Source organism: Argiope bruennichi, chromosome 7 (assembly GCF_947563725.1).
Source record: "Argiope bruennichi chromosome 7, qqArgBrue1.1, whole genome shotgun sequence".
Lineage (NCBI taxonomy): Eukaryota > Metazoa > Arthropoda > Arachnida > Araneae > Araneidae > Argiope > Argiope bruennichi.
Genome location: NC_079157.1, coordinates 63,809,856 through 63,825,357, shown reverse-complemented (window position 1 = coordinate 63,825,357; position 15,502 = coordinate 63,809,856). Strand labels below are relative to the sequence as shown.

The 15,502-nt window shown below is 26.4% G+C and overlaps 1 protein-coding gene across 1 annotated transcript in view; it reads right to left on the bottom strand.

Moving 5' to 3' along the window:
• Window positions 1-15,502, bottom strand: part of LOC129975996 (uncharacterized) — a 53,612-nt gene that overhangs the window by 26,560 nt on the left and 11,550 nt on the right. The window contains exons 7-14 of the mRNA XM_056089317.1: window positions 14,570-14,654; window positions 13,188-13,255; window positions 12,678-12,734; window positions 10,516-10,652; window positions 7,810-7,939; window positions 6,151-6,267; window positions 2,679-2,780; window positions 790-949 (exon numbers count right to left, since the gene is read on the bottom strand). Of these exons, the coding sequence (XP_055945292.1) occupies window positions 790-949; window positions 2,679-2,780; window positions 6,151-6,267; window positions 7,810-7,939; window positions 10,516-10,652; window positions 12,678-12,734; window positions 13,188-13,255; window positions 14,570-14,654 (856 nt within the window). The remainder of the gene's footprint in view (window positions 1-789; window positions 950-2,678; window positions 2,781-6,150; window positions 6,268-7,809; window positions 7,940-10,515; window positions 10,653-12,677; window positions 12,735-13,187; window positions 13,256-14,569; window positions 14,655-15,502) is intronic.

Genomic DNA, 15,502 nt, shown 5'->3' with positions numbered 1-15,502 from the left:
GTTTGGTGTTGTAATTTATACAGAGAATGTACTAGCTCAAGCATCATGTCTGTCATCTAACTGTAGTTCAAAATTATAAGGTCAATCCTATAACAACTCTAGAATTATTTTAAAATAAAATATTAAAATTACTAAACTGATTACAGCTCTGTTTCTTAACTTTTCATAGTTTCTATGACAGAGCAAAGAAGCTTTTAGAAAGTTATATCTTTATTATTAATCAAGATATTGTCCAAATGCTCAAATATTCTGGTTCTTTCCTTTTGTTGCCAAAGCCAGGAGTTACTGACACAGCACCAGTTTAAACTATTCATAAAACTGTCTTCTTTGTCATGAAAATGGTGGCATAGGATGCAATACTGTAAATATGAAATTTTTTTAAATAATATTTTAGATATCTTTTGCTTAGTTAATGAATAAGCAGAATTATAAAGACCAAGTAGTATCAGCAATTCATTTGCAATGGACACTTAAAGGAATCTATTGAATTTAATTGCTGATTAATTGTATTAGTAAGAATTAGGAATAAAAATGAAATAGTCTATAACACTAATAACATGATTTTGTGAGATGCTGACCCTTTTTCTGTATATTTTAGTTATGTCTGTAGCTTTCCTTGATTTACACTTTTCTGTCATTTATACCAGTATAACTCTGGTCCTTTGAACGGTGTTAAAACTGGACAATGGTGTACAGTAGTTTATAGATCATTTTGTGATTAGTACCTTTTAGTATTATCCAAAAATATATACAAAATAGTAAAATTAATTTAAAGTATTATTACCATACCTGCATCTTCACTTTGTTCTTCCAAAATGGATAAATTGCATGACCCAACCCGACTTCGAGAAAATGATTTCCTCTTTCCAAAAGAATTCTGAGATGCCATCTGCAAGCGAAATCGAGCAGCATCCAAAGTGCCTCCCCAAGTTTCACGTCGATTGCTTTTCTAGATTTTTAAATGATAAAAAGCAATGCTTAAGCACTGAATTAAAAATTTCAAAATAAATGATAAGCAATGAAAGAATAAACATTTTGAAAAAATAACTATATTTAAATGAGTCACTATGAATTTAAAATAAAGTCGTTCATCTTTCATTTTTTTCTATACAACTTTATTTTTATCAAATCACCATGAGATTTATTTTAGACTGATACAGATAATTTAAAATCATAACCAATGAAGTCAAAAATCAAAAATGTGATGCACTATTCAATCTGTTGGAATCAGCTCGCATGCACTAGCTGAAGTTTCATTTAATCACCACATGTTTAAAATAAATGTACAACTGTTTAAAAAAAAGAATATGCCCAATATGCAACCGAATGTAATTAATAAATTTATTCAGTTTTATAAATGACTAAAACTGGTACCAATCTTGGGGCACAAACCAAAATTTTTATTTGATTCAAATCTATAAGCAAGACTGAAATTTATAAATGCATATCTGCATCAAATGAAGTTGACAGCCTAGCAGGGTTTTGAAGCATATGAATAATTTTAGCCATTCACAGAAAAAGAAAAAGTTTCATATTTATATCAAACCATTTTAACACCAATTTTATCAAATCATATTTGTTATTTTTAAACAAGTTGTTATGTACAAGCTATTAAAATATAATAGTTATGCAAAATTTCTTTTGTGTGCGTGAGTTCATCTCATCAAATCCAGTAATATATTATATTCTTAGTTTTCTAACTAAACTAATTACAAAGCAGATTTCAGAATGTTTTAATAGAATGAAAATTTATTTAGACATTTATTTTTTATTTATTAGACATTCCTCATAATATTATTATTTGTTATATCAATTTAAAGCACTAACCATTCTCAACCAAATTAGATTTTCTTTCGGGAATAACAAACATGATTTTTTTCTTTAAAAGGTTTGAAGGCAACATATTCAAATACCTTTAAAACTAATATAAATTGCTTTATATCATAAATATTTTTAATATACGATTTTTTAATGCATATTTGAATATGTAAGCATTGCTTTTTGTGATCTTCTGGGTTTAAAAACGAAAGAAAATTTTAATAGTACACATTCTAACTGAAGTTTCATAGAATTCATTTAACAAGTTTCAAAAGGAATTTCATTCCTTTTTTTACACTAATAATAGAATTAGCAACAAATAAAAAAAAAAACATATATATAAGGCAGTTTAAATGATATTTAGCCTGAAAACATTTAAAATTGGATATTTGTAAACAGTACAATACAATATGTATACTATCACATCTAATATGCATGATACAAAAACCATTCCAATCTATGATTCATTGGACCATTCCACTCATTTTTGCGTAGCAGGCACTTACAAAGAAAGAATTTTCAAAATTTTAATCAAATTGAAATGAAATGTTAGCATATTAATTTATTTTCATAAATTAAAAAATATTTTTCATTATTTTAATAGTTGCATTTATATGCATGTGTCCATTAGATATATTTTTGTGTGCAAATCAATTGTGTGCTATAAAATTAAAGAATAAATTTTTTTAAATGATATAAAGATGATTCAGACATGGATGTCCTATTTAGAATAGTGATTCAAATTCCTTTTTTTTTTTTCCCCTCCCAAATCGGAAGTACAAATATAAACATTATACTATATTTTGAAAAAATTTCCAAGTATGAATAGAAGAAAAATAAATTTTAAGCTTTTTGCTTACAACTTTCAGGGCAGGATTCATTTGGAAGACAAACTGTTTTTCTAAGTACTTTATTTTTTCCTGAAGATGCCTATTTTGTTGGGATTTTTCTTCTTTAGTAGCCTGAAAGATAAAAGAGATAAAATCAATTAATGCAAATAAAATATTTCTGATTTAAAAACATAGTCTGTATTAATAGGTATTATATATATAATATTATGTACTTAAAACTTGCAAAAGAAAGACACTAATTTCTTTAACCCTGCTGTTCTGTTCGCACTTACTATACGCATGTAACGTTCGGGTCAATATGACCCAAACACAAAATACTAACTGTGGTAGCCTCTGTGAAGCAGGTTTTCACTAAAATAGTTTTTTTTAAAGATGTATAAAGTTTCTTTTAATATAGTAAACATGATATAGTTAATATATATATATATATCTTAATATATATAAATTACGTGTCACGTTGTTTGTCCCCGATGGACTCCTAAACTACTTAACCGATTTTAATCAAATTTCCACACAGTGTGCAGTTTGATCTAACTTAAAAGATAGGATAGACCTTTTTTTGAATTTTTAATTATTAATTAAAAACTAAATTTCCCGCCAAAAAAATCTTTTCATTTTCCCCACCGCCAAATGAGTACGGCTTCATTTTTTTACCCAGCAGTCATGAGGCTAGGCTTAAGATTTTTCGGCTGATTATTTGAAACGATTCTATTTATTTTCTTAATGTTTGATGCATTTAAAATTAAACATTGTTAATGAATCTATCTTTCAGATTCATTCTTAAGTACTTTCGAATTAAAATAAAACAGAATAAAGGAAATTAAAAATTTCTAATCTGCATAGCGTTACCCCAACTGGCGTAGGAAAACTCACGCATTTTCGTTACCGTAACTGGCGTTGAAAATTCACGCATGCACATTGTGTTCTGATTGTTGACATGACAACCATTAGCAACGGATGATTTAAATTATTTTTAGGTTAGTTGCATGTTTTTGTAATTAAATTGTATTTATGTTAGTTATATATTTTTTGTATATGCTTATAGTTTTAAGTACATCGTTTTTTTAGTTTTTGTTAACCTGTTTTCAACCAATTATTTTAAACGATTCGTTTTATTTTCTTAATATTTGATGCATTTAAAATTAAACATTGTTAATTAATCGTTCTGGTCATAATGAATCTGAGAATATTTTGTTGACAAATTCTTGAAATATTACATAAATTAGGAAATATATTCTTTAGTGCCCATAAAGTTTAAACGCTCAGTGACTGTTTTCAGTAATCATATTACAAAAAAATACTTTGTTTCAGTAAAAAATATTATTACATTAATTGCAGATTAATCCTTCCCACTTTAATTTATAGTATAAATTCTACGGGAATTAACAGAAAATTAGAGAGATACATATTACGTTATGACTGAAGGCGTTTATAATATTATGAGAGAATTATATGACTATCAAAATTTGAAGTTTTAAAATATTTTGATGAAGAAGCTATTTAAGTAGGAATTGCATAAAATATTTAATTATTAAAATTTTAACGAACATTAAGATTGGCTAACCGGCTGGTGGCCAAAGGCGGCTAGTATATATATATATATATATCATAAATGTTTAATTGTATGTTATAATGTCTAATTGCATGTAAAATATTTAATAACATGAGCATGCATATTAACCCTTAAATAAATTGTAAAATAATTTCAATCTTACCTCATTTTTATTAGCATTCTGGATAATAATACGATACATGAAACTTACATATGTGTTTTTTACAATTCTTGCACAACATATTTGTTTTATTGTTGTTGCTTGATGGGCAGAACTTGCATCTCGCACGTTTATTATTTACTTGTAAATTAACAGCAATTACAGATGTATCACTTTGCCTTTTACCCTGTATCTTTTTTACTATATTGCAGGATTCCTCAGTTCTAGGGAGATGTTGTCTTGTCTGAATATATGGGTCAACCAAAGACTTGCCTAGTTCTTCTAGAAACAACCTTCTTTTTGTAAATTTGTTTTCATTCCATTTCTTATCTATAGATGTCCACAGAATAAATGCGTTGTAAGCAGAGGTATCCAGCATATTATAAAATATAATTAGCGGCCATCGATTTGTTTTTCTTTTACAAGTATATGTATTTATCAGCTGATCAAGAGTATCAACAGCTCCTTTAGTGGCATTATAATCTAATATTATTTTTGGCTTTTTGTCCAGTCTTTCACTAATCAATTTATCAAGATGCATTGTGCTCATAAGAATAACATTCTTATTCTTTTTTGGAATGTAGTTCATAACGGTTGTATCATGATAATTGCACCCTCTGACCTTGACTGAAGTGCTAACATACTAAAAACTGTTTTTAGAAGTTATTCTTTTCGTTCCCCGCTTAATTAATAATGTATTGTGCATTTTTTAAACAGAATTAAAAGAAAATTGGAATCGGGTCATATTGACCCGAACGTTATATTGATACAATTTTTAAAACATCCAGAAAATATTTAAATAGAAGAAAATCCTTTTCAGGGGAATAAAATAGCACCATTACATACAAAGTCATAAAGTATCATTTAAATATTTACATAATGTTGTTTTTTGTGAGCCGTTAAAAATTATTTCGGGTCTATTTGACCCGAACAGAACAGCAGGGTTAAAGAATAATACATAAAATAATAGCCTATACATATAAAAGACGGAATTTGATGCAAGTGTCTCTGAGATATTTAGAAAAATCTATCACAATCATTAAATTTAGTGTACAGGAAATTGTAATTTCGAGTGAGCATCTTGATTCGCTAATATAATGCAGAAAAAGTTTATTCAATATTTTGCGCTTTTTCGATAATTTCTTATTTATATTTTACTTGTTGCAGCATTTCTATTATATATATATATACAGTAACATTAAAGAGATGAAGAGAACAAATACTTCCTATTCTTTAGAACTTAATTTTGTATCAGTTATAATTTATCAAATTTAAAAAAAGTTAAGTTAAGAATAAATTTCAGTATTCAACTTTTTACTCCCTTATATTTTTCAAATTTTAAAGGATAATATTCAAATATTTTTCTCATTTAAAACAACAAATCTTTTAAAATTAATTTCTGATGAATTCAAATATTTTCTTTGTTGATCCATACGGGGAAGTTTTATATCTTCACTGGTTTGGCAAAAGCCATATCGAAAAAAAAATTATGAAAATAATTTTTATATAATTTAAATTCTAATGCAGAAAATTTTCTAATTTCCTTGACTATTTTTATATTTTTTTTAAAAAAAATGGAATCTCTATTTTTAATTATTTGTTTTGGTATCTGTAATCCACTGTTCAGTAGATGATAATATTTAGTGTGAATAAGAAGTTCCACAAACAGTAAAGCATCCAATTTAGCATTAATTCAATTACCTCAAATTATGATTATAAGTTTGAAAATAATAATAATAATTATTATTATTTTGCCCAGATGAACATACCTCCAGTTCTGCAGTCAATTTTTTAATCTTGTTGGCATACTGCTTCAGTAATGCCTGTTCTGTTAATACTTCATTTACTTGAGGTTTGTTTCTGATGTGCTTTGCACGCTCTGCAAACTAAATAAATGAAAAATACAATTTAAATTGGAACATTTTAATGAAAAAACAAAATTATTATTATAATAAATAATATAAAGGACATTTTAACCATGGCCTAATAGCTAAATTCAAAAATCAAAAGAGATAGGCACATAGTTCCAACAACAAAAAACAAATATTCTAAATGATGTAAAGAATTGTGCTTTATATTTTTTCAGTTAATCAATGTAGATCTGAAAAAATTACAAAATAAGTTTTTATACTATCTCCTGATCCTATTTAGTAAAATATTCTTGGTATATTAACATTTTAAATAGCAACAATAAAATGAAAATACTCCTCTGCACTTAATATGAAATTTTCAATATTATTATTTTAAATGGTTTAGAATATGATTTATTATTTTAATGACTGTCTTAAATAAGATCATTCAATAAAAAGATTCAAGATATTGGTCTAAAATAATAAAATTTAAAACTTCACAACTCAGTCAGTTTGATCACAAAAGAATGGAACTTCCATTTAAAATATTAGTGCACCAAAAAATGCTATTAATTAAACCAGAGAAATGAATAAAAAAATTTTCAGAAGTGCTCTTATAAACTGAGATAGCATAAAATATGATTTATTACATTATTGAAAGCATTTATCCTGAAGCAATATAGGCTTTCAAACTGAAAGCCTATATTCCTTCTAAATTAGTTTTTGGTAACAGAGCGGACACCTTAAATCTAATCCGCATAGCGTTACCTCAACTGGCGTAGAAAAAATCACGTATTTGCGTTACGTAACCGGCGAAGAAAATTCACGCATGCGCATTCTGTTCTGATTGTTGCCATGACAACGTTATCAATGGATGATTTAAATTATTTTTGGGTTAGTTGCATGCTTTTGTAAGTAAATTGTATTTATATTAGTTATATATTTTTTTATATAGTTTTAAGTTCATCATTTTTTAAGTAGTTTTTTTAAAACCTGTTTTCAACCGTTTATTTTAAACGATTCGTTTTATTTTCTTAGTGTTTGATGCATTTAAATTTAAACATTGTTAATTAATCGATCTGCTCATAATGAATCTAAGAAAATTTTGTTGACCAACTCTTGAGATATTACATAAATTTAAAAAGATATTCTTTAGTGCCCATAAAGTTAAAACGCTGAGTGACTCTATTTTCAGTAATCAGATTATAAAAAAATGCTTTGTTTCAGTAAAAAATATTATTATATTAATTGAAGATAAATTCTTTCCACTTTAATTTAAAGCATAAATTCTACGGGCGCTAACAGAAAATGAGAGAGATACATATTACGTTATGACTGAAGGCCTTTATAATATTATGAATGAATTATATGATAATCAAAATTTGAAGTTTTAAAATATTTTGATGAAGAAGCTATTAAAGTAGAAATTGCATAAAATATTTAATTATTAAAATTTTAACGAACATTAAGATTGGCGAACCGGCTGGTCGCCAAAGGCGGCTAGTTATATATAAAAAAAGAAGGCAATGATACAAAATATACAAAAATAAAAATGCCAGACAATTATGTCAAACATACCTTTAAAGTTGATTGTGTTTCATCAAAACAAGCTGCAGTGACAGTGCAAATAATAGCTGTTAAAGAATTTCCACCGAGGGAATTCTGTAATATTCTTGTTAGTTTGGAGTCACGATAACTGATGAATTGACTGAAAAAAAAAAAGCATTTAATCACAACTAAAAAGCCCCAAAATCAAAAACTTTTTAAAAAGTATCTAACTAAAAAAGCAATTAGAAATTTTTTTTTTTAAATATCATATACACTTTAATGGTCTAATTCTTTCTAATATTTTGAATCTTAGTATGAGTAATGGTACTTGTAGATATTTTAGTACTACTAGTAAATACTTGTAGCTCCTGGATTACATGTCTCTCTGTCCTTTTAAGTGTATTTCATAAAATATTCTGGACTCATTAGGATTTTAAACAAAATAAATTTTACACATTTACAATCAAAACTAATGAAGTTATAAAGCTTTAAAATGGCCTTTTAGTGACTACCTCAAGGAATATCGGTCAATCACCATGCAGCAATTTCCCAAAGCACTGGCTTAAAATAATGAAATTCAAAGCTTATTCCAGTTATTTTGACTGCAGAAAAATAGATTTAAAAAATAATTTTAACATGTCAAGAATATTTTGCCAAATACGACTAATAGGAGTTGTGGACTATATAAAAATTCAGATGTCTTAATTCAATCTTTTTTCTTTCTTTTAATAATACATTCATTGACTCAAACAACAAAAAATTTAATGTTTTTTCTTTTAATTAAAACATTTTCCAAATGGAAGTATAGGTCTGTGTTAAAATGTTTAGATGCAGAAATATTGGGCTACAATTAGAATGTACATCGTAAATAATGCTGAGCATTAGGTGACACTAAAATATAAATGCTGTTATTCTACTAGTCATGTCTTCATTTGGCAAATGGAATCAAGATCAAATTGTCCTAAAATATTCCTAGCTATGGGGTCTATACAAATAAGATTTAAAATATGTATTTCGTTAACAATAAGGCCCCAGACCATGTGTAATAGGCAGGTAAAAAATATCAGAAGAGAAATGACTGGATGAGTATTTTTTTTTTTTTTTTTTTTTTTTTTTTTTTTCCTTTTTCTGACAAGAATCACAATTCACATTTATTTCATCATGATAAAAAATGCATTACATCTGGAAGAAAGGGTAAACTCAAAATGATTTAGCTTTTGTGTCAGAAGGAATTGGTTTTGGAGGAAGTAATTTGGGCTGACATATTTATTTATTGGAATATCGACATCACTGAAAATATAGATTCAACAGATTAGAAATATATGTATGAGGATTTTAGACATTTTGCAATACTTTAGATTAGAATAAGCACAGATGAATTCATTGTGTGGATGATAATTATAAGCCTCATTGAATTTGGTTAGTAGACAAGTATCCACTATATATATAAGTTTGAGGAAAATAAAGTCTCCCTAGAAATAATTCAAGAATTACTAAGAGTTCTTAAGAAAGAATAGGACAAAATATCATAGTTTCACATTAATAATTGTACAGATTTCATATCTCACTGCTCAATACTATTGCTCATTAGGAAAAGACATTTCTCCTTTTCCGAATAATCTTCTTTTAAAACTGTGCACAAAATGTGTATCTCGGAAAAATGCACATCTGTTTCTTTCAAAAATCAAATTCACCTTTCTTTTATTCACACAAGCATATTTTTTAAAAAAAATTTACAACTTATCACATTTTTAATGCCTAACCAGAGTACCTCAGATACGAGGATGAGAAGTTTCTGGTATGGCAACTGGTTTTCCCTTTTCCAGTAAGCACAGTAATGTCAGTATTGCTCTATGGGTTCATTTTCAATGAGTCATACATTTGCAGCTCATTCTGGGGGGCTATTATTGGTTCATCATATATGTTATAAGTCATGGCAGCTTGGTTATTCAGTTCATGTCAAATACCCTGGCTATGACAATAATTCTGTTATTACTGCATCTATACTAAAGTTCCCTCCCCCCTTCCATTAGGCATAATCTGAAGATTTCTACTAAAAATTATTTCATGCTTTACTTCATTACTAGTTTGTAATGAAGTATTAACACTAGAATAATAATTGCTAGTATTCACTTCATTACTTAATAATTAATTTCAAAGTTATTAAAAACACAACAAAAAATGATGCGGTGCAATCGAGTACTGCCATTTCACATAGGTCAATCATTCAAGATAATTCCAAATAAGTTCATTTCAATAGCATTGGAGAATTGTTAGAGGTCATTATATGCCCTTTTCTCCACAGCCCATGATCTCTGCCTTGTAACCTATATACTGTGAATGCCTATTGTGTATAATTCCCACTGCACGAATTATTGTACGTAAAAAGTACAATATGTATGGATAAGATATTAATAAAAGTAGAATATCCAATCTTCTACTCTACACCATTCCAATTCTGCTTGGTTTTTCACAATGATAATAGATTTTGGAATACCATTGCTCCACTGGCAATGGTAGAAGTGATTGGGAATGTCAGGCTTTAGAATCAATTAATTTAGAAAAAAACAATAGCTTTCACTAACCTTGAATTTTGAGTATTTTGTGTAATTGAAAAGAAATATATGAATTTCATGAAAATTCATGGTTTTATTTACTATCCATGAGCCTTTACATAATTACCAAAAGAATATTAACAATGATATTAAATTGCCCAAAACTGTTTTTTATACTCACTTTTCATTTTCACTCAGCTGACGAATTACTTGCCCAAGACTCAATAATGATTGATTGATCTTGACAGATTCTTTAAATCGTGTTCCAGTGGCACCTGTGTGTCTTGCTCTTTCAGATCCAGCAAGATCAACTAAATTCTGAATAGATGTTAAACAAAAATTTAATAAAAGAACTGTTATCAAAGTTCCATCAATAATAATTTTTTGTATTAATTATCTTTGCACTGTGTTTATATTTATTATACATAACTATGAATAATGATTTAATGTAATAGATTAATTATATGGAAGTATATATAGAAAGAGTTGTGCTTTAATTTGATGAGACAGTAACAAACCCGACATGAAAAAAAAGAGGGTTCAAGTTTTATATTGGCAACAATGAAAATTAAAGAAGAGCTAAAAATTTTAAACTCATTTTCAGGGTATCTTTCAAACCCAAGCAGAAGTAACTAATGACCCCAAAGAGATTTTAGTGAAATTGTACTTTTAGTCTCTTTTGAGAATTAAAATTAATTTAAAGCTATTAATTAATATTATAAATCATTGTCAAAATTCGAAATGCAACATACATAAATTTTCCATTCCATTAAAAAACTAACAAAATACAATGTGCACAAGCATGGCAACTTAAAATAATTGGTATTTTCTTCCTTTTATTTTCCCCTAAAATTTCTTAGAAACATAACCTTAACACAATTTTCTAAATATTTCAATTAATGAAAAATTCAAAACCAATGCAATTAATTATTTTGAATAATTTAATTAAAGGAAAGAAATACAGGTTGAATTAAAAAATAATAATTTCTTAAAAAAGGAAAATATTCATTCCTAGAAAATTGGTATTGCAAGATTTTAACATTCAATACAATTCAGTTTAATAATGAATTTTTGTAAAAAAAATAGCATGAGTTTCATAAATACCATTTATTTTTTCAGGGCAGCTACAGAAATTGTGAAAAAAATTTCCCTGACTAAGATGGGAAAGTGGGAAAAACGTTTCTGAAAGTTTTATTAGGTTTGCAATAAGTCACAATTATCAGCTTATCACTCATAATGAAATTCCAAAAAGCCACCATACTCTTGAAAGAAAATTATTCCAGGTTGCTATAATCATTTTAAAAGACATACAATATTGGATATAGAGAAGTAATGGAGCAAAATGTTTTGTTGGCAATTCCTCTGATTTTTGTAAATTTAATGTGGCTATTTTTACAATAAATTAAAAATATATATCATTTATGAAACAGCTAGAATAACTAAAAAAAAAAATTCAATGATGAATTTAACTAAATTTTCTTTTAAATATTATATACTGAAACATTTAACAAATGCTCATATTTATGCAACTCCATTTGGGAAAGGAGGCATTTTGATTGGTCTCAGACAGCTTATTAGCTTAAGGTACCTTGTTGGATATTTATAGCTTATTCATAATTGATAATTAATAAATTATAAATGTGGAGAGTAGGTGTTTTAATGAATTGAAAGATAAAGTCTGGTGTAGGGCTTGAACATTATAAATTCAGAAGATAGTCATGGCATAATCTTATCTTTGGAGTAGACAAGAATTAGAATATTACCAGTAAAATTTATACTGATTCATGAAGTTAGAATTAATGGCAGTGGAGATTAAGAATGAAATAGATCTTCTAGTCCAAGCTTGAATAAATTACTAGAAGTACGCAAGAATTTTATATTGATTTAAAATATTTATAAATAATTTCTTTATGACAACTTTCTTTTTTCATTGATAAACAACTGATTACATCTGCAATCTAAAATTTAAAGCTATATTATTTAGTGACAAAACACTTTAGGACAGTAAAATAAAGTTATCAGGTAACAAATTAATATGCTAATAGCTGGAGATCATTACATGTCAAAGACAATCTAATAATTACTCAACAAAAACTAATTAATACCTTTAACAGATACAGAGCTTAAATAAAAAAGAAAGAGAACTATTCTTAAATTTTTATCAAAAGAACACCATTGATGATTAATATTTTAATCATAATAATATAAAAAAATAAATAAAATGTTCTAAATAAATCTAATTAATAAAACTAAAATGAACATACAATTAAAATTATTTAAATAATTAAAATTTCTTATTGCAAAATAATTTTACAGAAAATTTATTATGAAATAAATACTTACAAATTGTGAAACATTGACTGCTGCATCTTCTACACCACGTACACAACTTTCAATTATCTAAAAGGATATTAATTTAATTTTTTTAAAAAAGGCCATGTTATTTTATTTTCAATAAAATAACATCTTGCTAAATGTTTATAAACATTTAATTATAAATATATTTAATTATTTCATAAATTTGAGATAATGGTACATAATGGTGATAAAACAAAGCATGTGCAAGCAGTCATCATCAATTCCAAACTAGCACAGACATCAAAAAAACATTTAAAGAGTGAAATTTTAAATCAGTTATATGAATTACTTGGAAGTCAATTCTAAGAGCATTAGTATTAGCATTATTATAGAGCATTATTACAGACAGCATATAATATTCAAAATTAAAAAGATAAATTATTGAATTAATTATTTATGAAAAGTCTCTATATTTTTTGGAAGTACATGCCCATAACATCTCAAGAAATTAAAAATAACAAAACAATTGTAGAAAATCTGAAAACTACTTCATACCATGCGAAATATTGCATGAGATCTCGAACTTTTTTCATTCATTTTAGTATCACCTGTTCTTCTCCGGCCTAAAATACAAAATGCCTTTAAGAAAAATGACAGTTCATGCTTTTTTAAAAAATAAAATAAAAAGAGGATAAAATATACAGTTTTAGTTCATAACATGGCTTCAAACAATTTTTAACAGATTATGTCATCATAAGAATGAAAAGCATGTAAAAAACAGCATATATTTTAAGAATAGAAATCCCATAATATGCACATACACATACACAATATTTATAATAATTTAATGAGTTAAAGTAAAATATTTCACACTAATCTTTTTAAGCAGGATTACTTAAGTATACTTTCTACAACAAAAACTGCTTTAAAAATTATTTAAAAATGAATATCATTAACAGATACTTGTGTGAATTTGAATGACATAAATTCTTCAAACCAGTAGAATCAAATTTAAATTGGTAGTACAGATACAGCATACTATATCATTACATTATTTTGAATACGATCTTAATGCATTAAAAAAAATCTATAGATTTGGATAACAATAATGAATGCTTAACATAGTGAAATCATATAAATAACAACTGAAATTATAAATCTCATAGTTTTTTTTATAGTCCTAAGAAAAGAAATTTGCATATATGGACATTCACTTTGACCAAGTTTTTTGTGCTTAATAATACTCAATTAAAATGAAAATAATAAAAATTAGCTATCAAATGTTTTAACTAAAAAATTTAAGAATAAAGGATAAATAAGTAAACAGTTTTTTTTTAATTTTACCTTTGAAACAAATGGGGGAGGGGAGAATAAACCCTTTATGCTTATTTTAATTTCTTATGATCATAAGAATTTTAATCCATTATAGATCATAATGGATTAAATATCCAATATGATCCATACCATAATGGTTGAAGTTGAATGAAATATTTATTCGATTTATTATATATCGAATAAATATTTCATTTCAACTTCAAAAAAATTAGAAATGCATTTTCCAGGCAAACCCATACACTAATCCCTTCAAATAAAAGGATTAAATCCAGTAATAATGGAATCTGAGTATTGGTTGCTAAGGTAATACTTGATATTTAATAAAATATTTACTGTTACTATATTAATGAACTAAATTGAAATATTGAATTCAACTTTTATAAATATATTTGCATTTTTTTAAAAATAAATATTAAAAAAACACATGAATTTTAAGCATAAAATGTTTTCAAACAAATAAAATTTTAAGTAACACATACACAAAGAAAAATTTAAAGAACAAAAGACAAAATCAGATTTAAATTAATAATTTCAATTGTTTTCAAATGTATTTTCTTAAAAGACAAATATTGATCATTTCCAAAAAAAGAGTTGGCACTTACATTCCCCATTTTTCATAAACTGCAAAATTTGCTCAGGTTTTTGAACAAGTTTTTCTTGTAAACCAGTCACTTTGATTTGGCCATTCTACAGAAAAAAAGTATACAGAATAAAAAAAATTTAAACAGTAAAAGTTATAATGAAAATTTCTCTCAATAATGACATAGTTTGTCTAAGTATGACAATAAGAAAGAAATAAACAATGTTATTCAAAATAACATTTCAGGGAAAAATTTGATAAACAGAAGCAAAATATTTTTATAGGAAAATTTTTTCCACTTATGCAAGACTGAAAATAAAATCTGAATTTTTTTTGAATAACGAATATTAGCTTCTTTGGTACCCATTTAGTCATTAATGATACAAAACAGGAATTTATTTTTCAAGGTAAATATCCAAGTAAATAACTCAAATGGATATTCATTTTTTAAATTAATTCTACTCATATAAAATAACAATATATATTGAGTGTAAGACAAAGAAAATTAAATGTAATTATTAAAAACATACAAATTTCAAAAAAACAATATTATGTATGTCACATAAAATACTGGATTTAAATATAAATCCTTTTGAATCACAAAGAGTAATAAGTAAACTTTGTTTGCAGTCATCACGGATCTAATGATTAATCAGTAGTATTGATCAAAATAGTGAGGAATGGATCACCCATATTAAAATACATAGCAGTTTTACTAATCAACTATGCACTTATGGTAACCAATTTTGATGCCTAGGCAATTCAACATTAAGATTTTATTAGGACCAATCATGGTTCATCAAAAAGTCAGCAAACCTTTCCATAAAAGATTGTGCAACCCTTATTCAATGTCCTCATAAAGTGGGAGAAAATTACAGAAGGAACAATTTGTCATATATGCATGAATCAGGGAGATGACATCATATAGCACAAGGAAAAGGAGACAGAAGCAAAA